The following is a 26,758-nucleotide window of genomic DNA, read 5'->3' as shown; positions in this document are numbered from 1 at the left end:
AGTACTGCTTAGCCACTGACCGTTGTAGATGCACTAAGCAGTGCAATGACACACTGTAATGGCACCCAACAAATATTGTCTCTAGGTGAACAATGTAAAGACTATGCAGGATTGTTTAAATAGATAGGTAGATACTTTATTAATCCCAAGGGGAAATTCACATACTCCTGCAGCATATTGATAAAAAAACAAATTAAAGAGTGATAAAAATGCAGGTATAACAGACAATAACTTTGTATAATGTTAACGTGTACCCCCCCAGGTGGAATTGAAGAGTCGCATAGTGTGGGGGAGGAACGATCTCCTCAGTCTGTCAGTGGAGCAGTACAGTGACAGCAGTCTGTGGTTGAAGCTGCTGCTCTGTCTGGAGATGATCCTGTTCAGTGGATGCAGTGGATTCTCCATAATTGATAGGATCCTGCTCAGCACCCGTCACTCTGCCATGGATGTCAAACTGTCCAGCTCCATGCCTGCAATAGAGCCTGCCTTCCTCACCAGTTTGTCCAGTCGTGAGGCGTCCCTCTTCTTTATACTGCCTCCCCAGCACACCACCGCATAGAAGAGGGCGCTTGCCACAACCGTCTGATAGAACATCTGCAGTATCTTACTGCAGATGTTGAAAGACGCCAGCCTTCTAAGGAAGTATAGTCGGCTCTGTCCTCTCTTGCACAGATCATCAGTATTGGCAGTCCAGTCCAGTTTATCGTCCAGCTGCACTCCCAGGTATTTATAGGTCTGCACCCTCTGCACACAGTCATCTCTGATGATCACGGGGTTCATGAGGGGCCTGGGCCTCCTAAAATCCACCACCAGCTCCATGGTTTTGCTGGTGTTCAGGTGTAGGTGGTTTGAGTTGCACCATTTAACAAAGTTCTTGATTAGGTTCCTATACTCCTCCTCCTGACCACTCCTGATGCAGCCCATGATAGCAGTGTCGTCAGTGAACCTTTGCACGTGGCAGGACTCCGAGTTGTATTGGAAGTCCAATGTATATAGTCTGAACAGGACCGGAGAAAGTACAGTCTCCTGCAGCGCTCCTGTGTTGCTGACCACAATGTCAGACCTGCAGTTCCCGAGACGCACATACTGAGGTCTGTCTGTAAGATAGTTCACAATCCATGCCACCAGGTATGAATCTACTTCCATCTCTGTCAGCTTGTCCCTAAGGAAGCAGAGGTTGGATGGTGTTGAAGGCGCTAGAGAAGTCCAGAAACATAATTCTTACAGCACCACTGTCTCTGTCCAAGTGGGAGAGGGATTGGTGTAGCATATAGAGATGATGGCATCCTCCGCTCCCACCTTCTCCTGGTATGCGAACTGCAGAGGTTCAAGGGCATGGCGGACCTGTGGCCTCAGGAGGTGAAGCAGCAGACGCTCCATGGTCTTCATCACATGTGACGTCAGGGCGACAGGCCGGAAGTCATTCAAGTCACTAGGACGTGATACCTTTGGGACGGGGGTGATGCAGGATGTTTTCCAAAGCCCGGGGACTCTCCCCTGTTCCAGGCTCAGGTTGAAGAGGTGCTGTAGAGGACTCCCCTGCTCCAACTCACAGGCCTTCAGCAGTCGTGGCTATATTCCATCTGGACCCACTACTTTGCTGGCACGAAGTCTCCTCAGCTCTCTGCTTACCTGGGCTGCTGTAATTGTGGGTGGGGGGAAACTCTCTCCTGTGTTAGTATTAGCAGAAGGATGGGTGGAGGGTGCAGTACTCCGAGGTGAGAGTGGGTTAGGGTGGTCAAACCTGTTAAAGAAGTTGTTCATCTGGTTTGCTCTCTCCACGTCTCTCTCGATGGTGGCACCCCTCTTCGGGCTGCAGCCAGTGATGATCTTCATCCCATCCCACACTTCCTTCATGCTGTTATTCTGCAGCTTCTGCTCCAGCTTTCTCCTGTACTGTTCCTTTGCCTCCCTGAGCTGGACTCAAAGTTCCTTATGCACGCGCTTGAGCTCATGTTGATCACCGCCTTTAAAAGCCCTTTTCTTCTGGTTCAAAAGGCCCTTGATATCACTTGTAATCCATGGTTTGTTGTTAGCATAGCAGCATACTGTTCTCACTGGAACTACAATGTCCATACAGAGGTTGATGTAGTCAGTAGTGCAGTCAACAACCTCCTCAATGTTTTCACTATGTGACCCCTGCAGGATTTCCCAGTCCGTAGTTCCAAAGCAGTCCCTCTGAGCCTGCTCTACCTCAGGGGACCACTTCCTGAATGAGCATGTGGTTGTAGGTAGCTACAGTTGTTTGGATGCATGAAATCACTCACATCCATTTTTCATCAGTCATGCACCCAGCATAGCCTCTAATAGGGCACTGGTCTAATGTGAGTGATGCATCTGATCCATCAGGAGTATAATCGTGAGAGTGCAGGATCTTCAGTGGCGAATATTCGGACAGTCGACTGTCTTCACCAGACATTTGAGTTTCCTGTCTTCTGTAGGGAAGTAACTGTTATTCTTAAGTACCAGGTACTCTTTTGGCAATGGATAATCACATTCTGTGTTCAGCAACATGAGGTAGGACATTGTCATGTGACATTTTTGATAACTTACTGATTGAAAACTCGGCGATTACCATTATAGTGTATTCAGCCTATGTTTAGGATGGAAACAAAGAATGAAAAATTTGCAAAAGACAAAAACTATATATGGGTCATTCCATGTCAAATCAACCAATTGCCCATACACTTTGGACTCAAAAAATTCTGGAAAAATTACCAGGTGTTACCTATGTTAGTCAGGAGACACCCTGTAAATTTTGTTTAATGTAACATCAATACTTTCCTAGATTCTGATATGATTTAATCCCATTTCAAAAACAAAGTTACAGGAAGATGAAGGCAGTGGGCCCAGTGTTATCAGTGCATAAGAACTTAAGATGAAACATCGTTTAAAAAAAGATTTGAGATTAGAAAATGAAGTAAAACAATAATGGAATTAAAAAAAAAAAAAAAGTTGATGACCCAGTGGTCATAGCTGCTGCCTCATTGTTTTATTTAGAATCTTAAGTCCGAAGACGATTAACAAACATTGTCCATGTGAAATTGTTCAAGTTCTCTTCATGTTGTCTGTATGACACAACATTTTCTTGGTACTTGCTACTGCTACTGGGATTTGCTACTGCATTCCCAAAATCATGCAGGTTGTGTTAATTGGGCACTCTGAATTGGCCCCAGTTTGGGTGTATGTGTGTTTGAATTCCCTGAGATGAAATAGTGCTTGTCTGGGGTTAGTTCCTGATCTTTTGGGTTGGGATCCATGCCCATAATCAATACCGGATTAATGATGTTTGAAAATGCTATGTTTGGTATGCTGATAAAACTACAGATTTCAATAGTTGTGTGTTTGTGCTTGATGTATAATAGCTTATTATTCAGTATGCTGTGTCAGGAGGTCAATGACACATGGCAACAAGGTACAGTCCATCTTTTTTGGTTAGCCTTAATTGCACTTTAGTTATCATTGGTTTAACCACCCGGTTTACAATATTTGCCAACATTTGAACAAGCCGTGTTCAGGAAGTGCAGGCCTCTTGGTACAGCAGTGGTGGAAATAGAAGAAATGGCCATGAAAGGAAGATGTAGCAGTGCTCAACAACTTTTTTTTTTTTATATTTCTTTTTGATCTTGGTTTCCTGTTCTGTCATTTTTGTTGAACATCTGTGACCTCATTTTTACATTCAAGATAGTAGCATCATGGAATATAATATTTTCTATTGTTGTGTTGCCACACCTGTCTCAAAGAGCTTTGTACCATGTGAAAAAAAGTTAACTTGTTCTTACTTTTTTAACCTTGTTTGTGTAACAAGATAACCAGTAAATGTCACCTGTTTGTTTGAAAAGTAAGATGGAGCAGAAGTCTTCTTTGGTGAGGTGTTATTAACCTGGTTTCTGAACTTGCTTTTTCAGAGCAGTTATAGGATGTCTTCCTCCAGACCCAAGGCAGGAATCAACAAGATGATACTCCTCAGTCACTTTAGAACATGCTAATTAATCTAACAGCATTTCTTTGGACTGGGGGATGAAATCCACACACATATGAATATTTAAACTTCAAGTAGATGACTCCCTAGCTGGGAACACAACTAATACTTAAACTCTCAAGTGGCAGCTTTCAGTGTAACTACTTGTGCCATTGTGGTGCCCTTTTCGGAAATTCCATTAATCGAAATTGCCAGGAAAAGATACAACTTTAAAACCTCATTATTGTTTCTACTGCTGAGATTTACCGTACAGCCATGATGTGAGCAACTCCTGTTTGCCATCAAGCAAGCTTTTTCTGTGCTCCCTTGGACAGTTTCGACTGTGTAATAAATTTTTTAAATTCCAAAAGGCCACAGAAACAAATCTGTGAAAGCCTTGTATCAAGTGGGCATCTATGCAGTGATAGGGGTTAGGCCAGCATGTATTTTTCCCAGTGTGCTGTAGTATCTGCTGTTCAAATGTTGTTGGAAGTAACTGAAAAAATGGGTGGGCAGTGGGTAACGGAGTACAAAGCTTATGACTCATTTGAAAAGAAAAAAAAAAGGCTGCTGTGCTGTAGAAAGAGTGGCTTATGTTATGTCTGCTCAGAATCACTGCTGACTGTTGTGTGTTTTTCATTTTTTAAAATAAGATTCACTAAACAATAGGGTGGCCCAGAGCTGTGGTGAGTTGCTCCATCCATTTTCTAAACCAGCTTTATCCTGAGCAGGGTTGTGGAGAAGCTGTAACTTATCCCAGCAGGAACAATCCAAGCGTGAACACACACACAGGTCAGTTTAGCATTGCCAGCCCATCTAACCTGCATGTCTTTGGAGTATGGGAGGAAACACATGTGGACAGGCATGGCGAGAACTTTCAGATTTCATGCAGGGTTGTAAACCCTGGTCTCTTTGTTGCTGTGTCACCATACCATCTGGTGAGCTGCCTCATTTGGATATAGGAAACTGATAAATGTGTATTTTCCAATATCAGGTTTAAGTCTGCTTGCGCAGCATGACGTCTATGTAGATGCAGTGTTTCCTGCAGAAATCCGGTCTGCAGCATGGGTAATTGGTTCTGTCCTTGATCACAGCTGCAGTTACAAAAAACTGATGAGATTTCCCATCAGCATTTCACAGCCAAGAGGGATGTGGGCTATGTACTATGGTTTAATTACAAAAGTATTTGTGTGGGAATTTTATAGCTAAAAGAATACAGTTTTGTTGACAAGAGTAGCAGCAGCAGGCTACCAATATCAAATGCATGACAGAGAAACCTAAACATTACAGATTAAATCTAGATTTTTTCTTAGAGGTCCACCTACTGTGGTAATGGCAGTGGGTCTTAGAAACTGAACATGAGAGTAATCCATAGTCTCATAAAAGACTTTTAAGCGATGGCCTACAAGTTCAGTAAATCAATGCAACTACGTGATGCACATATAGGAGAAAAGAGTTGCCCTCCCCATATAATACCTACAACAGATATACATGAGTGAAATAGTAAATTATACACCTGTCTTGTGCAAGCAAACGGGAAATCTGACAATCCTGCAGTATTCATTTCTGCAGTTGTTTGTTTATAGAAATGAATGTACTTATATCTTCTTACTTATATCTTGTTTGGGCATCAGTTGTATGGCAACAAGGATGAAGCACAACCATTCTTTGGTCAACTATTATCTATCAGTTTTCTGGGCCTGCTTTTCCTGTGCAGTTATATGCCATTTTCTAATGAGGTCTTAGCAGGAAGTAATAGGAAAAACCCAACAATTCCACAAAACACCATTGCAACATTGCATCAAATCATTAAAGGCACAAGTGAAATAAACAGCCATAAACAGTCAGTGTGCTTTGAAAGGTGCTCCTTTTTTGTTGTTGTTTCTTTCTCAACACACTGTCATCCTAAATCTGTTTTGGGTTTGGCCATAAATGAATGTTAAAGCTTGAAATGACATTTTGGGTATCTATCATTTTATAACAAAGTAAAGTTCCTAATTGTATATGCATTTCAAAGACGTGTGTGTTCAAAAAGTCTGTTTGGGGCAAGGTCATTTTTTTAGTGTTTAAGCAATGTTGGAAGTAGGTGAAATAGATTTTTTTTTCTGTTTGTTCCATCCTTCTGACTGACTGACCAGGCTAATCTGCGTGGCTGTAGTGGTAAAAACTTCTTTAGGTTTTAACCATCATCATACACTTCAAAGATTGGGCCCATTTAAGTGTCTTTTTGCAACACAGTCTAAAGAGTTCATGAACTTGTACATCTGGCGATTTTGGAGTAGTTGCATTCCCGTTATAAATAACTGTTCTTTAGTTTTTACTTCCTTTTGTAACACTCTGTTGCCGTTATTGTTTTAAATTACTTTGAGCTACTTTCATATGTGAAAATCTACTAAATGTTATCAAGAATCATGTCAATTACTTGAGTATAATAATATGTTCTGAGATTTTTCTGGTAATGAATACAGCAGTTTTAAAGTATAAAATAGTTATTTCAGGTAAAGAGAGTAGATGTTTTGAGGTAATATATATGGAAGAATATTCTGGACAAAAATAAATACAATATATACGCAAATAAATTAAATGTGAGAGAGAGAGATCGGGAGCAAACTATGAAATGTGACATTGTACAAATAAATCCACATGCTGTGTGAGCATAAATAATTAAATGTGTCAGAAACTATAATTTTTTGTTTTCTTTGTATATTTAAATAAATAAAATTTCAGTGACACCACACACAACAAGAAATACTGTCAATTTCACTTGTCAGTGTTAAGAGGGTGGGATGTAGCAAGTACTGCTTTTTGATTGGTGAATGATTAGTAGTGTGTTCATAAGTTTTTGACCATCAAGTGCTACATTTATAGGCAGCCACTTTAGAAGCAGACTCCAGAGAGATTTTTGAATTCAGGTGTTCTTGAATTAAAGCAGCTGCTTCTCAAAATAATCCTGGCTAACTTTTTCTTGCACTCCCATCCATCAAAGATGTGCACAATGCACTTTGACCATTCCCTTTGCTTACCTTTGGAATCCCGTGGTTCATAGCCACATGCAAAGTTGTGACTGGGCATGTCCCCTTTACCCATGATTCACCAGTCAAACAACAATTACTTACTAGACCATGTCCTGTTAACTTTGACAGATGAAAATAACAGTTTTCATTTAAAGGTGCATTTCATGTTGTGTGTAGTGTCACTGAAAAAAAATGACTGTATATACTTTAATATAAGTCGGGTCTGGAAACCCAAAAAAAAACCAGACCCCGACTTAAACGCCTGTTCAAAAATATGACACTTAAAATGTTTTTTTTTTTTTTACATCTTCCTGCTTCCTCCAATCTCACATCAGTGACACTGACACTTCGAATTTTGTTGCAGCAGTGCAGTTACCAATTACCACTTCGACTTTTAATTTAAAACCAGCTTCATATTTTCTTGTGATCTAATGCTCCATTGTAGATGAGGGATGCTCTTATGATAAAGGTGTATGAAGGTGTGAGATACAAAAAACACAAAACAGTGCAAACATCGCTTCGGAATAGTTCGGGTATTACCGTGTGGTCACGTAGGCACAATACATAGAAAAAAAGGCAGTGTGCTCCTTGGTTACTCTCTCAGGTGGGCATTATCTTAATACGTAATTCGCCAGTCTCCTCACTCACTCACTCACTCACGTCTGTCCGAAGCCAAATGCACAGTCGCCTTCTGCGCATGTCCGAAGCCGAATGCGCAGTCACTTTCTGCGCAGCTGCCCGAAAAACCTTACAAGGTCGACATCGCGGCAGGCAGCGAATTTACGGCCACGAAAATTCAAAGAGAAAGGCGACTACGGCTGCGAAATTTCAAAGAGAAAGGCGACTTCGATTAAAGCTCTAGAGGCCTGAAAGGCGATTTCGACTACAGCTCGAGGCCTAATTACGCATTCATTCAATACACCTATATCAGGTTTGTGGTGCTTATACTTATTATATATTATACTATTCCACTCGTGCCCGTTTCATCTTACGTTGTCGAAACGGGCTCTTTGTCTAGTCATATCATAATCTCTTGGATCAATAGCTTGAGTTTTCCACATTTCGACTTATATGACCGGCGTTATAATATACCGGAAATTATAAGGTAAAATCAAGCCCCAACTTTTACGTGGGAGAACTTACACACAGGTATATATGGTAATGAAGAAATAATTAAATAAACATACAAAGAAATGAACAAAAAACATATTTCATTGACACATTAAATTATTTCATTCAAATTTTATATGTAGTGAAATGCTTATTTGCCAACTCCAACACACTGTTTGGGGAAGGAGACTATAAAGACAATAAATACACAACTTAATAAACATTAATAGGATACAGTAGTAGCAGTAATGTGAAATAGGGCATCATGTAGTTCTAGGCACTGTTCTAACTTGGGATGCAAATAGACAGTGGAAAGAAGGTCCTCTTCATTCTTTATGAACTTGTCTTCAGACAGTGGACTGCAGTACAGAGAAGAGGCCATTATTGGCTGGTATTGCTAATGATTTTCTTTGCTCTAATACAACATCACTTTGAATAGATGTCCTGGAAGTTCTAGAGTGTGCACACCCGGTGAAGAGTTTACCCTTCTGGTCTTGCTGCTTACGGTTTCCAAATCCGACAGTTAGGGGTGGGCGGTATGACCAAAATTCTATATCACGGTATTTTTCTAAATTATCCCAGTTTCACGGTATTTGACGGTATTTTTTTCCCATGCATGAGTGGATGTTAAACACATTTTCCACTGCAATTACTGGCTAAGAATAACTTATTCCACTGTCAAGAGCATTGTACATTGTACAAAAAAAACATTTTAATGTGCACACAAGTATTAATACAGGTTTGCATTGCCCCATAAAGTGATACTTTTCAAGGGGGTGGCACTAATGAAGAGAAGGAAATCACATTGCATGACAGATGCAGTCAAAATATAGAACCTTTTTATTTAACAAATTTTGCAAAAACTTAAATTATAATTTTGACAACATATTTTCAACCATCCAAAGAGGTATTTAGACTTAGGAAAATATCCAGAAGTGCTTGTCAAAAGTTGTATTGCACTGAACATGTCTTAGAAAAGGAATAAATAAATATTTTTTGTAAAACAACTACACTTTCTGTTAATGTTAACAATCTCTGTCCACTGACACGTTAAAGTGACTTTTTAAACAACTTTACCATCATTAAACTGCATAATAATTAAACTAATAAATAATAACAATAAAATAAATAATTGTATTATTACTGATAGTTGCACTATTACTTCAAGGCTTCAAAAGCCCAGGTGCATTACACAGTATTCACCAAATAAAAATAAAATAAAACAAGTGCAATCTTGGTGATGACATCTTTACCAACTGAACTATCATTTAGGCAAACTGCATTAATATGGAACTTGCTTCAATCTAAGCTATATACATAAATAATACAACTGCAACTTGCATTTATAATTGTATTTGTGGTATAGCCCTACGGAATCGTATTAGGGCCACACTGAAGAAAAAAAAATACGGGCACAGGGAAGAAAAAAAAAAACTATACGTCGAGAATAAAGTCGACATTTCCACTCTATTCTCATAGTTTACTTTATAATTAAAGTAAAATGTCGTAAACTAAACTTCATCCTAAAATCATTGTTTAATTTACTAGATTTTCTCAAACCCCGTCATAAGTTAATGTAGCACATTAAATGCTTTGTGTTGTGTTCCCCGACCCAGTTTTTAATCAGTACGCTTCTTAAACTGACTTCCTCCGCACTAAGAGGAGATAGCGATCACCATATAGAATCTATTCACTGTATGATATTCCTGCTCTCTGAAAATTTAGAATTTATATCAAGTATTTATCTTGGCATTCTAAATGTTCAGAGAGCATGAATATCATGTGAATGGATTCTGTGCGGCAATCGCTGACGGTGCAGGTGCCTCCTCTTAGTGCAGAGGAAGTCAGTTTAAGAAGCTCGGGGAACACTTAACACAAAGCATTTAATGTGCTATATAACTTATGACGGGGTTTGAGAAAATCTAGTAAATTAAATATTAATTTTACGATGAAGTTTAGTTTACGATGTTCTACTTTAATGACAAAGTACGAGAATAAAGTCAACATGTCGTCACAATATTACACAGTACCCAGGTACATTACACTGTATTGAAAACAAATAAAACAAGTACAACTTGGCTTGCAGTATTATCCAGTAGTATAGAAAGTGTTTACACATCTGATCTTTTAAAACTAAAGCATCTCCAGGCGACAGACGTGACTCATTTTTTTCGGCTCTCTGTCCATTTTCACCGTGCGGCATACCTACAGTGGTGTGAAAAACTATTTGCCCCCTTCCTGATTTCTTATTCTTTTGAATGTTTGTCACACAAAATGTTTCTGATCATCAAACACATTTAACCATTAGTCAAATATAACACAAGTAAACACAAAATGCAGTTTGTAAATGGTGGTTTTTATTATTTAGGGAGAAAAAAAAATCCAAACCTACATGGCCCTGTGTGAAAAAGTAATTGCCCCCTGAACCTAATAACCGGTTGGGCCACCCTTAGCAGCAATAACTGCAATCAAGCGTTTGCGATAACTTGCAATGAGTCTTTTACAGCGCTCTGGAGGAATTTTGGCCCACTCATCTTTGCAAAATTGTTGTAATTCAGCTTTATTTGAGGGTTTTCTAGCATGAACCGCCTTTTTAAGGTCATGCCATAGCATCTCAATTGGATTCAGGTCAGGACTTTGACTAGGCCACTCCAAAGTCTTCATTTTGTTTTTCTTCAGCCATTCAGAGGTGGATTTGCTGGTGTGTTTTGGGTCATTGTCCTGTTGCAGCACCCAAGATCGCTTCAGCTTGAATTGACGAACAGATGGCCGGACATTCTCCTTCAGGATTTTTTGGTAGACAGTAGAATTCATGGTTCCATCTATCACAGCAAGCCTTCCAGGTCCTGAAGCAGCAAAACAACCCCAGACCATCACACTACCACCACCATATTTTACTGTTGGTATGATGTTCTTTTTCTGAAATGCTGTGTTCCTTTTACGCCAGATGTAACGGGACATTTGCCTTCCAAAAAGTTCAATTTTTGTCTCATCAGTCCACAAGGTATTTTCCCAAAAGTCTTGGCAATCATTAAGATGTTTCTTAGCAAAATTGAGACGAGCCCTAATGTTCTTTTTGCTTAACAGTGGTTTGCATCTTGGACATCTGCCATGCAGGCCGTTTTTGCCCAGTCTCTTTCTTATGGTGGAGTCGTGAACACTGACCTTAATTGAGGCAAGTGAGGCCTGCAGTTCTTTAGACGTTGTCCTGGGGTCTTTTGTGACCTCTCGGATGAGTCGTCTCTGCGCTCTTGGGGTAATTTTGGTCGGCCGGCCACTCCTGGGAAGGTTCACCACTGTTCCATGTTTTTGCCATTTGTGGATAATGGCTCTCACTGTGGTTCGCTGGAGTCCCAAAGCTTTAGAAATGGCTTTATAACCTTTACCAGACTGATAGATCTCAATTACTTCTGTTCTCATTTGTTCCTGAATTTCTTTGGATCTTGGCATGATGTCTAGCTTTTGAGGTGCTTTTGGTCTACTTCTCTGTGTCAGGCAGCTCCTATTTAAGTGATTTCTTGATTGAAACAGGTGTGGCAGTAATCAGGCCTGGGGGTGGCTACGGAAATTGAACTCAGGTGTGATACACCACAGTTAGGTTATTTTTTAACAAGGGGGCAATTACTTTTTCACACAGGGCCATGTAGGTTTGGATTTTTTTTCTCCCTAAATAATAAAAACCACCATTTAAAAACTGCATTTTGTGTTTACTTGTGTTATATTTGACTAATGGTTAAATGTGTTTGATGATCAGAAACATTTTGTGTGACAAACATGCAAAAGAATAAGAAATCAGGAAGGGGGCAAATAGTTTTTCACACCACTGTATGCTACCACCCACTATTTGGTGGTGTAGCAGTGAAAAAGAGCCCTAGTGCAACAAATCTGTGTTTAGCGGTGTAGCAGTGAAAAAGGTCCCCACTTGAACAGTTTCCCGCTGCGCCACGTTCCGAACGTCGTTTAGGCAATTTAAACTGGTGTTGCGGTATAAGAAAAATCCATATCATAAAAAAAATAAAAAACGTTTTTTGGTGTGAACCGGTATACCGCCCAGCACTGCCGACAGTAGAACTTCATGTTTAGATAGTTTGGATGGTGGATGTGTTTAAGTTCTTCAGTATCTGGGGGGACAGCGTAAAGTTCCTAACGCATCTAAGATGGTAAAGATGTTACATAACCTTCTTCAATGAGGTACCTGAAACTGTCCACCCTCTCCACCTGAATGCTGTTAATTTGGAGGGAGTAGTAGTGCCTCTGTTATTTTCTTAAATCCACATTTAAGTTCCTTTGTCTTGCTGTCATTCAGGTGACATCTTTTGTCATGAAACCAGTGTGACCGGCTCTCCACTTCATCCAGGTTAACCTGTTCGTTGAGATCAGTCCCACTGCAACTGTGTCATCAGCAAACTTGACAGTGATGGTAGATAGTGTCTTGTGCAGCCATGCAGTATAGAGGGCTCCGAGCACAGCCCCATGGAGCCACTGTGTTAAGGATGAAGAATGCTAAAGTGTGGCCACCCACTCACAGACAGGAGTCTGCGTGTCAAGAAGTTATAAACTTAGTTGCACATTGAAGTGTTCAGAGGCAGGTCTGTGAGTTTTGTGATGAGCTTAGAGGAGATTATTGTGGGGATATTGTGTTAAATGCTGAACTATACTCAATAAAAAGTATTTGCACATAATTCCCTTGCCTGTTGTCTAGGTGGGCCAGTACTATATGCATAGGATCAATGTGAAGGCATCATGTGTGCATCTATTGCAGCTTACATATCATTTTGATTTATTTGATCATTCATGTATTTATTTGTGCATGTATTTAATTTTGTTCAAAATATTCTTTCATGTTTCCTCCGGGTGCTCCGGTTTCCTCCCACATTCCAAAGACATGCAGGTTAGGTGGATTGGCAATTCTAAATTGGCCCTAGTGGGTGTGTTTGTGTGTGTCCTGCGGTGGGTTGGCACCCTGCCCAGGATTGTTTCCTGCCTTGTGCCCTGTGTTGGCTGGGATTGGCTCCAGCAGACCCCCGTGACCCTGTGTTTGGATTCAGCGGGTTGGAAAATGGATGGATGGATGGATATTCTTTCATAGTTATATTCAGTAATCATGGTGCCAGAGAATGGAAATGTGTTGCTTGTTGATAAGTGCATGCAAGTAAGAATCTCGCAGTACTCTGTATGTGTAACAGTAATGGTCCTATAAAGCAAGATGCCTGATGGGGTTTTGTAAGAAGTGCTGTTTTTACATCTAGTGGAAGCAATTTACCAAGCTACATGTTGATATATAGATATATAAGAGATTATGCAAAAGTAAATACTAATGTGTTGTGGTTATGGGATACAAAACATGACTGGTGACATTTATGAAACATTTTGTTTAGGGGCTGGAAAACTGAATATGAGAGAAAGTTAGATAACTGCATCAAGGGTTGTATTAGTGCCCACAGAAAAAAAAGTTAATTGTGTGCCTTCAAACTCTGCCTGCCCGCATAAAGTTGTTTTGTTTAGGGTAGGCCCCAAGTTCCTTGTGACCCTTTTAGGATAAAGTGGGTTTGGAAAATGGATAGGTGGATGGATGTATTGATAATTTAAAGTGGTGAAGTTATGCATGTTGTGTTCTACGTAAGTGCTATACTACCAGGGGACATGGAAACTGAAACTGTGTATCTGGAGCTAATTTAAATAATCAGACAACTGTAGCAGATTTAAAAAGAAACACACACACACACACACACACACACTAAAAGTGGCATAAACTTGGCTGCAGTCTAAGGGAGCCAAACATCTGTATGCAGATCTTCCATAAAATACATCTTTACCAGCCAGTATTATTTAACAAAAGGCTTTCTGCCTCCTTGCCATATTCCAACTGGTAAAGCAGGTTTTGCATTTAAATGGACAGGTGACCTTTTGCAGTTCTCTACTTGGCTATCATTTTACGATTCAAAAGGTCAATTTAATTAATTCTTGTATTGGTCATTTATATTGAGGGTAGCCTGGTGCTAACACAGTTCTTCTTGAGTTACTGCCTTGCAACCCTTGGGACCATGGTTTGATTTCTGCTAATGTTTTTTTTTTTTTCTGTGATTCAGTTAATTATTGGAAATGGCACACAATGCTTTAGCAAGTCTCTTAGTTGCCTAAACAGATTTTGCTCAGTATTCCGGAAAGGCAGAACTTTGTACTTTGCTTACTGCTCACCTTTTGTAGAACACATGCCTTCATAAGTTTTGCAATAAATAGTTCTTTTGAGGGAAAATCCCATTCAGAGATGACTGCTGTATGCTAAGAGATTTCTAGTTATTTTGCACATTAAAGACTTTAAACCACAGGGCATATTCTTTCCCTTACTTACTAGGATATTTTCATCTTTGAGAAAAGGACTTTATGATTTGTTGACTCTAGTAATGTATTTTTCCTTTATTTTCTCTGACTTAAGTGCTGGGCGATTGCAACCCTATGAAATATTACGCTTCCTGCTCCAGTAAGCAGATTAGGACACTGTCAGAAAGAAAAACAGGTCAAATAGCTAGCTTGCTCATTAAGCTCTGTCTCTGTTCGTCACTTTACTCCAGACAGCACTTCCCGAGAAACAGCTAATGTGACCTAATTTGTTTCTTATAACAGACTGCATAAATTAATATCAACTGAATGAGTTTTGTATTCTTCTTCTTGTCAGTGAAAGTACATTGTTCACTTGTCTGACTCATTATTTAACCAGAAAACTTTTATTCCTTCAAACTGACACATCCGGCTTATTTGATATGCTGTACTTACGGTATTTACTTGTTGTCACCTCCCCTAGACAGAGTGGTTGTCTGACCTCTTTCCGCTAGGAGTTTGCAATTCCGAATGAAATTCTTCTCTCTCTCTCTCTCTGTTCCTTTGTTGCGATCACATAAGCTCTATTTGTTTATGGTTGATGGGAACTAGTCCTGTGCAAGTTATTCATTTTGCTTGTTGATTGTAACAAATTGATTAATAATAGCCTTTTCTCTTCACTGATGACTTTTTAAGATATTGCTTTAAGAGTGAACCCTTTATTGAGAAAAACTCAAATCCTTAATCTCTATGCTTCATAATTTACAACAAGTTAGCTCAAGCAAAAGTTGTATATGGTACATCATAATTTAAATGAAGAAAGTGAAATATTAACATGTCTCAGAAATCTAAATATGTGTTCTGCCCCACAGGGGTCATATATACATTTCCTTCACATCAGAATTATTCACCTTCATACTGCTTACCATGGTTGTGCACACTATGCCACGTTGTCCTCTAACGTTTTTGAAGTCCTCTTGGGAAATTCCTAGACACTCCCAGGTGACTCCCTGGTTTTCTCTTGTGTGTCATTGTAATTTTAGAATATTGTTGAAAATGTGAAAATATTGCAGTAGGAGAGGAGACAAGAAAGTGGCAAATATTTTTTCATAGCACTGTATACTTATAAATAATAAAAAAAAATCTTCAATAATTCTGACTGAAATAGTTTAGTACTTCAAATTTATTTATTTTTTTCTTCTCCCCAATTCTCCAGTCATCTGTTTGTGGAAAGATCATGGAACTGCTTGGGCAGAATGAGATTGACCATCACCAACGGCAGGTAGCCATCCTAAGCCAGGACAGCTTTTACCGTGTTTTGACTGCGGAGCAGAAGACCAAAGCACTCAAGGGCCAGTACAATTTTGACCACCCAGGTAAGAGATGATGCATAACAATTAAAACAGTAAACTTAAAGGTCTTTTTTAAAATTCTGTCATTCACACCTTTTTTTTTAATTTAGTATAATTAATTTTATTGAGGTTAACATGCTCTAGAAAACACAATTACATTCCATATCAGAGAAAATGTAGACGTTGAATAACTTTTAAACAATTAAATACACATTAAAACTAGAATATAGTGTTGACATGACAGCAGGAGGTAATAGGGTTCTGAAGAATATCCTGCTGGTATTTTCTCTTTTTCATTTCACAATTAATTTCTTTAATCAGTCCTACTGTTCTGAAATTTAGCAGAAATATTTATTGGTTAAGTAGGTTGAGTACATTCTTTCTTAAATAAGATTTGTGCTTGCTGTTTTTTAAATTAACAAATTCACCCTTAGGTACATCATGCTCAGAATGCATACGTGCACGCATCATGGCTGCCAAACGTTCCCAGCATTCATTTGACACATCCTCTGAGCACGTTCTCAGAAATTAACATGACATGTGTGCGAGTTGCAGTACCAGCAAAAAGTTGGGCAGCGCAGTGTGGTAAAAATCGGAATGTGACATCAGAGTCTCTATTTACTATCTACATGTAACAGAAAGACGCTTTGAGGATCCTATAGGTTCATGCTTCAATGTTTGATGAATGGTTCAATGCAGTGAAGCAAAATGCCAACATACAAATGCATTTGTGTTGCTTTTATATTCAAGCGTCGTATATTACCCAACATAATAACATGATACATTTTAAAAGTCTCGCATACAGTACAATCCCTCTTAGCTGGCCTCGTGTGAACTAGCCGACGGATTAACCAGCCTGTTAAATTTTTTTTATTTTATTTATTTTTTTTTTAACCCGAGTTCTTCTTTATATTCTATGTATGCACTTCCTTCTTTCCTGGAAGGTGAGGGAACTCCTTGTGGTGTAGCGGGTCCACAGCTCAAGTTAACAGGGCCACTTTTTTAAATAATCGCCGCACTCGCGGCTTAGCGGGGGGGGGCGTGGTGTGTGTGGCAGATCGGTTCCCATGAAATTTTTGATGCGGGCGAACTTCACTTAAGTGCACAGGTAAGGCGTCGTCCGCATCCGTAATTGTTCCCGGGAGCTGCTGATTGCCACAGCTGAGATAGAAGTGCGAGGCGGCTAGTAGGGAGGAAAAAAAAAGAAAAGAAAGAGAAGGAGGTTGCAGGGAAGAAGGCAGCAGGGAGAGGATAGCCAGTACGAGAGCGAGTGAGCGAGAGCAGGCTTGATGGAGCAAAGGCAGGCAGCTGGGAGGTGAGCCCCTGCAAAGGAGTGTTTGGTCGACACTCGGTGGGGCAGAAGAAAACGGTCGCTCCAGCTGAGCGATCACAGAGCTGGAGTGACCGGTATCGAAGACGACTGGCCGTCGAAAAGCAGCAGCAGTCGTGGAGGCTTTGGGCTGGTTTAGCCCCAGCATGAGTTCCCTGGCCTCTGGGGAAAGAACCCAAGTCTCGGTCTGGATGAAGCCCGACATAGCCAGGGATCAGAGGGCTACCGGACCAGTGTGGAAAGCAGGTGCACCTGCAGGTAGGACGACTCCCCTGTTGTGAAGCCCGATGGAAGAAGCAGGGGAGCCGTCAGGTAAAAAGAAGAAGGCACCATGCTTTGGATTTTAAGAGACTGCTTCTAGCCATTGTTTTAACCTTGTTGTTTTTAAGATTTTTTTTTCTATTGGATTTTAACCTCCACCTTTCACCTGTTTTAATGGATTATTTATTGAAACTATGACGCACTTCACTTTTTGTTTGAACACGGTTTTGATTTTTGAGTAGTAAAAGCACTTTGGCACTTTTGCACTATCCTCTGGCTTCATTAGAACGACGGTGTCGGGTTCACGGCTCCCGGAAGGACGATGGGAGCGTGGAGCGAACTCACATCGTCACATTCCTACGCTCAGAGTGATTTCCATTTGCATATTCCCTTATGAATTTTCCACGAATCAATTTAGCTAGCTTGCAACGAGTATAGCCGAGTTCTTTTATTCGTTCTAGGAGTAGGGTGGAATGCCAGATCATTGTTGAATGCACCCAGGCTGCGTTTAAATTGTAAGACAAGTACAGGTGGAGGGGGTAATAAAACAACGGCTTGGAGTTAAAAAGAGTATGTCGGAGTACATGGAACGAATAAACGAATGCGACTTTTGTATGACTGAAGCAAACATTCTTAGAATTTAAAGTGGAGAAGTGGGGGCGGAGAATTTTCTGATTTTTTACCAAACTGTTTCCCTTTACGATGAGTACAAAACGTAAACGAATTGTAGCTTTAATGGATACGCGTCTTAAGGCGCTAAATCGGTTGGATAATGGTGATTCCGTGGCGAAAATTTGTGGGGAACTTGGTGTTGGGAAAAACACGGAAAATGACTGGCAAAGAGAACATTTTTCTACATGAAAATAGGTATGCGTCGGATTAAACGGCAACCGGCCATGGGTCCAGTCACGAGATGGCCGGTTAAGAGGGATTGTACTGTACCATCTTCTATCATCTTTTTTTTTTTTTTTTTTCACAACACATCAGAATGTACGGCAGCATATTTGAGCCATAGAGACAAAAATTAAGAACATAGCGAAAAGGTGTATTTTGTGATTAAGGTGGAGATTTTGGCTTTAATCTCGAAATGTCCACTTTAAACCTCTTAGTTTACTTTATCATTAAAGTAGACTGTCATAAATGTCATATTAAAACCGACCAATTTTTGATTGCTACGTGCTTCTGGGGTTTCCCTCCTGACCTGACAGCAGCAGCAGCAAGCAGTAATAGATCACCACATAGTACACATTAAATTTATGGTACTCCCAACTCTCTGCATATTTAGAATCCTTAGATTTATACTTGATATCACTTTCATGGTGAAATGCATTAAAGTATGTATATTACATTTTACAGATAAATCATTAACTTCGTTTAAATAATGAATACTGTTAATAATTACACAAAAAGGGGGATGGCACTGTGGCAGAGTGGTAGCGCTTTTGTCTCACAGATAGTCACGTGCGCTGGTGTTCCTTGCCTGGAGTTTGCATGTTTTCCTGGTGGGTTTCCACAGTGTGCTCCGATTTTCTTCCAAAGATATGGAGATTTGCTGATGTTAAAATGACGCTAGTGTATGCGAGTACTTGTATTCACCTTGCGATGAGCTGATGCCCTGTCCAGGGATTGTTTCTGCCTCGTGCCTGATGCTAGCTGGGATGGACACATCCCTGGATTCATGGATTTAATCAATAAACATCCATCCTTTTCAGAGATATTGTGGCAAGATGTCCCTCCAGGAATTTAATGGGCATTTCAGGGCAATTCACAACACAGCGAAGCTGAACTTGTTCTCACTGTGATAATATCTTGCACTGTCACCGGGTGGAATCTTCCAGATTTATGTAAAGTATACACACAAGTATAAACAATACGACGCTTGCGTAGACGTAGCGTCCGCTGGAGCACACATCGCGTCGTGTGAAGTATAAACCTGGCCTTATAGATAACACAGGGTGTGGGCACTAGAAGAGAGCTACTTCAACAATGCTGGTTAAATTCCATTTATTTTAGACATTGGGGGAGAAAAAGGTGGGTTTTGGGGTTTGTTGAATTAAAAGGTAATGTTTCAACTATAAACTCCCCTGGAGTTTGCTAGTCAGCACACTAATGAACAACTAAAATAGAGCTCTATGGCTTCACTACAAAGCCTATGATGGAAACTAAATTTGACACTTCCTTTAAATCATGTTCACAGAGATGCACTTCTTTTCAGCATGGATAGTAAAATTTGTCAAAACTGAAGAAAGAAAAAAATAGTCAAGTATAGGCATTCTACAATAAATGAGTTTTGGCCTAGTTGTTTTTGCTCCCATTCAGGAGGAGAGCAATGTCAAGAAAACATTGGAGTGGCTCTAGAACAGTGTTCCCCAAATTTAGTCCTGGTATATCCCTGAGGCTGCAGATTTTTGTTCTTGTTTCATAGTCATTTTCCCTCTAATTGATCTCTTCATTTAATTATCTAGCATTTTATTTCTCTTCTCTCATATATTGCATTGCAAATATCACAATAGTGTGAGATTTAATTTTATAATAAATATAAAGGTATTTTTTGCCATAGCCCTCACCTCTCTTTTGTCATTTTTCTATTCACTTTTTCTGCTCCATTAATCATATCCTAATTACGATAAATAACAACAAGCAGAGCAGACATAAGGGCAAGCAACACCTAGTGCTAAAAGCTTGTAGCTTTCTTGGTAGATTGTCTTGTGAGAGTGGATTAAGTGTGGTTTTCCTGTTTTAATGACAGAATTTATTCAGTTTCTTGTGGTATTACTCTTCTTTTGTCTTATTAGTGAGTGCACCACTAGACACCAGTTCTGACTTGTAGCTGGACACAAACTTGTGGCATTTCAAGCAACATTACCTCAGACTTGTATTCTAAATGACGCTTGTTTTTCTTCAGATGTCTGGCATGTGATCTTTATTTTTACGTTTTGGCATGCAGGAAGTAAAGAAGTTTTTGCTAGGCTCAGAAGGCCGTCACTGGCACAGAAAAGCTTTTGGCCTGTCGGCAGTATGTCCGCTGTCCTTGTTTTCAGGTTTTTATCTGCCCTTGTGATTAGAAATACACCCTTGAGACTTATCATTTATTGTTTATAGCAGGACTGTTCAAGTCTTTCCCTAAGTTGTTGACGGTAATGCAGCTCCTGTCTGTTATGTTTGTTTGGGCAGACCTGTTACTTTCGGATAAAGTGAGAGCTTGATTTGTGATTCTCTTTATGTTATGTAAAGGGGCCGTAGTGCTATTCTTTTCTGTAAATGATTGTATTGTGTCCAAGTGCTGTCTGGCATTTATCATCCAGTCAGTTTATTTGCCACTGTAAACAAATGTTTAGTTACTTGCTGATTTGTTCAACTGGATATCCAGGGTGGTGCACAAGTGAGAGGCTTTCTTTCCTCTTTTGTCAGGTAGCTGTGATTCAATAATTAATTGACAGATATTCTCATGGTCCATTTATATTAATCTTTTTGAACCACTTTGTTTCCTGTCTGTTTAAATTAATGTGTGCCAATGTGTACTCATTTGTAACTAGTAATTTGTAAAGTTTGTGTTTTAATCTACCTGTCACACTGCATGTGTAAAAATCATGTGTAACTTTAATTTAACACACAAATCTCTTACACATTTCTAATTATTTACTTTCATGTTTTTAGCTATATATTTCTGAATAAATGTGTTTTTACATAAAAATTCTGTCTTTACATAAAATGTATGTTTAATTTTAAAATCAAAAGTTCAGTTTTTGAAATATAAAGTGACAATGAATAAGGATCAACATCTGTGAGTGAGTGAGTGAACTAGAGATAAGTGAAAGCTGTTAATTTCTGTATTTTAATTCATGGTGATGGTGGGTGTAATTTACAAACCCTTATAGCAGGGGTGTTGAACTCCTGTCCTGGAGGGCCGCAATGGTTGCAGGTTTTCATTCTAACCACCTTCTTAATTAGTGACCTGTTTTGCTGCTAATTAACTTTTGCCTTAGTTTTAATTAACTCAGCTAAGACCCTTTAGTTCTTTCTTTTTCCTTAATTAGCAGCTTAACAATAATTTGACACAAAATGAACAAACAGGAGACAAGCTAAGCACATTATCTGAACATAAAGAAAGGTGATAGTCTTGGTAAGGTTGAGCTCTCAGGTCAGTAATCAGAAACAGAAAACAGTTTGGGAAATGTCTGCTGTGGTTGAATGAGAGCAGCAGCAAGCCATGGAATTAAACAACAGGCTTAATTAACAGCCAGAATTGGCTTCTCATTAAGCAACTGGTTGGAGTGAAATTGGTTGGCGTTTGAAGCCCCAATTTAGCTGGTCATCTGTTGGCTCGTTTCATGTCTCATTTCTGTTTGGCTGCCATTTAATGAAGAAAACAATCAATTGAGAGGACTGAATCCTTAAAAATAGGGCTAGTAAAATGAAGGGAAAAGGAGTTAATTAGCAGTGAAAACTGGTCAACTGTTAGAATGAAAACCTGCAGCCACTGCGGCCCTCCAGGCCTGGAGTTTGACTCCTGTGCCTTATAGTATACTGGCTCTACTTGATGTTGTTTTTGAATAGTTGTATGGATATTTATGGACAGCCTTAAAGTGCATTTGATGTAGAAAGTCAAAAGCAGGTTAATAAATTTGCATAAAACAATTAACCATTGATACTGGTGTGAAGATTTGAGCTGAATTTTATTTGAAGTCATATTTGTGAGCTCTCATGTGCTGTGTTAATTTTTAAACCCTGATGACTTTCCTAAATACACTAAAGTGCTTTCAACCAACATGTGTTCTCCTGTGTCTTATTGCTTTAGTCATCAGTTATGAAGCAGGTTGGGAAGGAATTCTGATCTTTTGATATACTGAAGCCATCTCTTTGATGGCAAAAACTGCTTCAACCAGGAAAGACAGACAGGCGTAGAACTGTGGGAATAGGTGACTCTCTAGTTTTTGCCACTAAAAGGGCACATGGCTATTGGCCAGAGCAAAATTGGCATTGACAGTTCAGCAATGACATACTGCAGCTGTTCAGAACCATGTTTGAACCTCAGCTTTGTCTGATTTGGGCATTAGTAGGGCCCCCATAAACTCATTGCATCCTATATTGTAATTATATTATATATATATATATATATATATATATATATAAATAATCTATTATAATTTTTTATTTTTACAGCACAGGTTCCTTCTTTAAAATTAGGTTATGTAAACTTTATTATCCCATGGGACATTTTGCAGCAATAAAATACAAAATATAGGTCACTGTTACAAAGATACAAGAAAATAAGCCAAGATAACTCTATATGACAGTAACCGGATAAGAACAAATATGAAAACATGCATTCTACAAATAATTAAGAATAATTACCTTTAATGGTACATAATATTAATGTAGAATCAACAGGATCCCTACAACTACTAGAACCCAAAATGCTTATAGTCCTAGGAATAAAAGTTCCTAAATTTCTTATTCAAAATTAGGATTTACTTAATGCAAAAAACTTTGATATAAAGCAGCAGATCTTTAAGTATTTACATTGGAGACTGGCTACCATCACAAGAATCTAACATATGCAGCGAAGATGGCTGTAAACCCTCTGCTTTACAAGCTAAGACAGGTGTTTTATATACAAATTTTTTTTCTCTCAAAATTATCTTTTGAGGAAAACATCTCACAAAAGTCTAAGTCCATCTGAGAACGTGTGGTTGTTATTTATATGTTGCGAGTGTTCTACTCAATTCTGTTGCATCCTTGTGCAAAGTATTAGACATCAGCTTCCCATTTCTGCATTTGTCATTAACTCGATTAAAATTCCTGTTGACATATGCCTTTACAGACCTAATCTGCTGATATCATTATAATACGCAAATTTGTTCAACTAAAAAAAGATTAATTGATTAAAAGCTGACTAAAATTATAAAGAAACATAGTTTTGTTAAGACCATGACTTGACTTGTTTCACTGAAGGTGCTTAGCCTTGAGAAATTAAAAACTGTTTTACATTTTTACACTGCCTGCAGGTGTGTCATCCTGATATGTTTTACATAGTCATTTTTTGCAATATTGTTTGTGATAGGTAAAACATTGTCCAGAATTTAAAGCTGACATTTTGTGCATTAGTCTTTAATAAATTTTCTAGGTGAAAAGTTTAATACTTCTACCATATAACAAAAATATTCCAGGTTACTTAATTTTCCCAATATGTTTGCTTTTCAGTGTAGCTTTCATACTGTACAGTTAATAGTTTATGAAACAGAAAGAATAAGTTAAAAGAAAGTGTGAAGGACGGCTGGCGTCCTTATCTTGCTAGAATGCCCTCGTGATAGAAGGACGGGGGATACGGCTTATACAGGGCTTTATCTACCCCAGGACGCTAGATGGCAGTGAGTCCAGGCTCAGATTCCCACGTGGGTGCCCGCAGGACATGACAGGTGTTGTAGTCACAGAGGACATCCCTGATGGGTCCAGAGTGGGCCGCCAGGGGGTGCCGCAGGATTGGGGAGTCCCTACATCATGGAGTTTCTGCCTCACCCGGAAGTGCTGACAGACCACGTGTATGGAAGATTGGGAGCCTGAATCGGGAGGAGGAGAATGACGAATTTCGCAAGAGAAGAGGAGGCAGTGGGAGACAGAGAGGAAAAGACAGTGTGCTGTATTGTGCTTGAGTTTTCCCAAAATAAAAAAAAAGACTCTTCCTTTTAACATTAGAATCCCTGAAGCCTACGAAAAAGTCGTAATGCTGAGCCACCTTAAATTCCTTCTCACCTCTTCATCAGCATCTTTGTTTTGCAAATGTGTCAATTGGCACAAGCAGTCTGCTATCTCATCTCCCATTGATGCAGCTGAAGTCTGTCGCAAACGTCTCCCATCTGAAGTCTCTTTATCATGGTGTTCATTGACTCATTGACAGCAACATGTAAATTGAATCATTTCTTTTTCTTGGGTTATATTCTTGAATAAAAGCGCACTTGTTTTGTTATACCTTTTTTGAAAGTGTTTATTTGATATTTGGACTTCAGTTTTTACACATTATACACATCCGGTCAGCATTTTGCCAATTATTAGTAGAAAATGAAAAAAAGTTTCTGTTTTAGTTATGTGTTCAACATTTCTTGCCTCACATTTCCTGTCATCCTACAATTTACCAAGATTGTTGTAGACATGGAACTCAAATTAAATGTATATATTCCAAATATCAATATATTTTTTACCCTATACAGTTCAAGGCAACTCTTACCCAGATAAACAGACTTGAGCTGGGAGAACTTTGCGACTGATTTCAGCTGAGTTGGTGGTAGATGGGATAGCAGGTTGCTTGTGCTGATCAACACATTTGCAAAACAAAGACGCTGATAAAGAGTATTATGACTTTTTTCGTAGGCTTCAGGGACTCTAGTGTTAACCTGTGTCTGTTTGTGTTGGGTTTGGAGAGCTGCAGCGCCCCCTCCTGTCTACAAAAGAAAGTCTACGTAGGCAGGTGGCTGCACTGTCTGGCTGGTAATTCGGTCAACACAACAGAATCCCTGTGTGACCTTAAATGGGTTTTTTCTGCTATGAAAATGTGAGATCCTTATAGATGCGTAGACCTGCTGGTACTGTAAATTACTGGGTCTAGTACATTTTTGGACAAACTCAAGTCCAGAATCCTGCAATGACCCAGGTTTTGACATAGTATAATTCCTTAGGAAAAGTGGAAACAACAGAGTAAATTACAAGATGTTCCAGGACTGATTGTATTCACCTTGTTCTTCTTTATTTCGGCTGTTCCCATTAGGGGTCGTCACAACGGATCATCTGTTTCCATATCTTTCTGTTCTTTGCATCTTGCTCTGTCATACCCAACACCTGCATGTCCTCTCTCACCACATCCGTAAACCTCCTCTTTGACCTTCCACTTTTCCTCTTCCCTGGCATCTCAATCCTTAGCATCCTTCTCCCAATATACTTAGCATCTCTTCTTTGAACATGTCTAGACCAATGCAATCTCACCTCTCTGGCTTGGTCTCCAAACTGTCCTGCCTGAGGTGACTCCCTAATGTATTTGCTTCTAATCTTGTAAAACCCACTACAAATCTACTACTGCCACCTCCAGCTCTGTCTCCTGTCTTTTTGTCAGTGTCACCGTTTCCAGACTACATAACATAGCTGGTCTCACTACCATCTTGTAGACCTTCCCTTTCACTGTTGCTGGTAGCCACATGTCACAAATCACTCCTGACACTCTACTCCACCCAGTCCACCCTGCCTGCACTTTCTTCTTCGCCTTTCTTCCACACTCCCCGTTGCTCTGTACTGTTGATTCCAAGTATTTAAACTCATCCACCTTTGCCAACTCTACTCCCTGCATACTCACCATTCCTCTGACCTCCCTCTCATTTACACACATGTATTCTGCCTTGCTCCTACTGACCTTCATCCCTCCACTCTCTTGAGCATATCTTCTCCTCTCAAGGGTTTCCTCAACCTGCTTCCTACTCTTGTTACAGATCACAATGCCATCTGCAAACATCATAATCCATAGGACACCTGTGTAATCTCCTCTGTCAATCTGTCCATCACCAACATAACGGCGTGTACCATCACAAAATAAATCCAAGTATCATAGACTACTACCATTACTTCTTAATTTGTTGGTTACAGATGTCTAACAGGGAAATTGTCAAAGCTGCAACCTGTTCATTATTAGTTTTTTTTTTTTTTTTTTTTAAGTATTGTACTAATCAATGTATTTTGGAAAGCTAATACAAAGAATATTGACTTGATCACTGCATTAAAGCTTTACTAATGAAAGGTTTACGTTTTTAAGGTTCCCTGCCAAGTAATTTCATTATCTTCTTTTCAATTGTTTTCTTCCTCTTAAGCAAATTTGCTATTATTGTTATTATCAGATTTCATTAATCTAGCTTTTTTTTTGTTTCCTTACGTAGGTGCATTTGATAATGAACTAATCCTGAAGACGCTTCGGGAAATAATGGAGGGGAAGACGGTGCAGATACCAGTCTATGACTTTGTCACTCATTCCAGGTCCAAATCTGATTTACTTTTCTCTTTCTACGTAAGCTTACTGTACTGTTGATTTATACTATTTGTAATATAACCATTAGTAATCACCACATTAAAATTATTATTGCCTGTATTCTAGTTAATAAAGATAATGCAATCCTGAATTACTGATACAGCCCTTAAGTGCAATTTCCGATGCACAGCAATGCATTGCAGTGTACAGAACGCAGTGCAAAAGTGTGACATTTACCAGATTTGTTGTTGATGGGTAGTTAATCATGCCATGTACTGTTAAAATGTTTAAATAAATAAATAAAACACAAACAAACAACTTCTGAATTTTGGTAGTCTACTTTGATGCCGCTTTTTGATCTTAAGCCAGACTCTTAAGATGAAAATAGGATGTGTGTGTCATTTTTAG

The 26,758-nt window shown here is 39.3% G+C and overlaps 1 protein-coding gene across 1 annotated transcript in view; it reads left to right on the top strand.

Annotated features, from left to right (window-relative positions):
• Window positions 1-26,758, top strand: part of uck2a (uridine-cytidine kinase 2a) — a 114,661-nt gene that overhangs the window by 55,811 nt on the left and 32,092 nt on the right. The window contains exons 3-4 of the mRNA XM_028810877.2: window positions 15,620-15,779; window positions 26,262-26,358. Of these exons, the coding sequence (XP_028666710.1) occupies window positions 15,620-15,779; window positions 26,262-26,358 (257 nt within the window). The remainder of the gene's footprint in view (window positions 1-15,619; window positions 15,780-26,261; window positions 26,359-26,758) is intronic.

The sequence above is a fragment of the Erpetoichthys calabaricus genome, chromosome 10 (assembly GCF_900747795.2).
Source record: "Erpetoichthys calabaricus chromosome 10, fErpCal1.3, whole genome shotgun sequence".
Lineage (NCBI taxonomy): Eukaryota > Metazoa > Chordata > Cladistia > Polypteriformes > Polypteridae > Erpetoichthys > Erpetoichthys calabaricus.
This window is presented reverse-complemented; position numbering and strand designations above follow the sequence as displayed.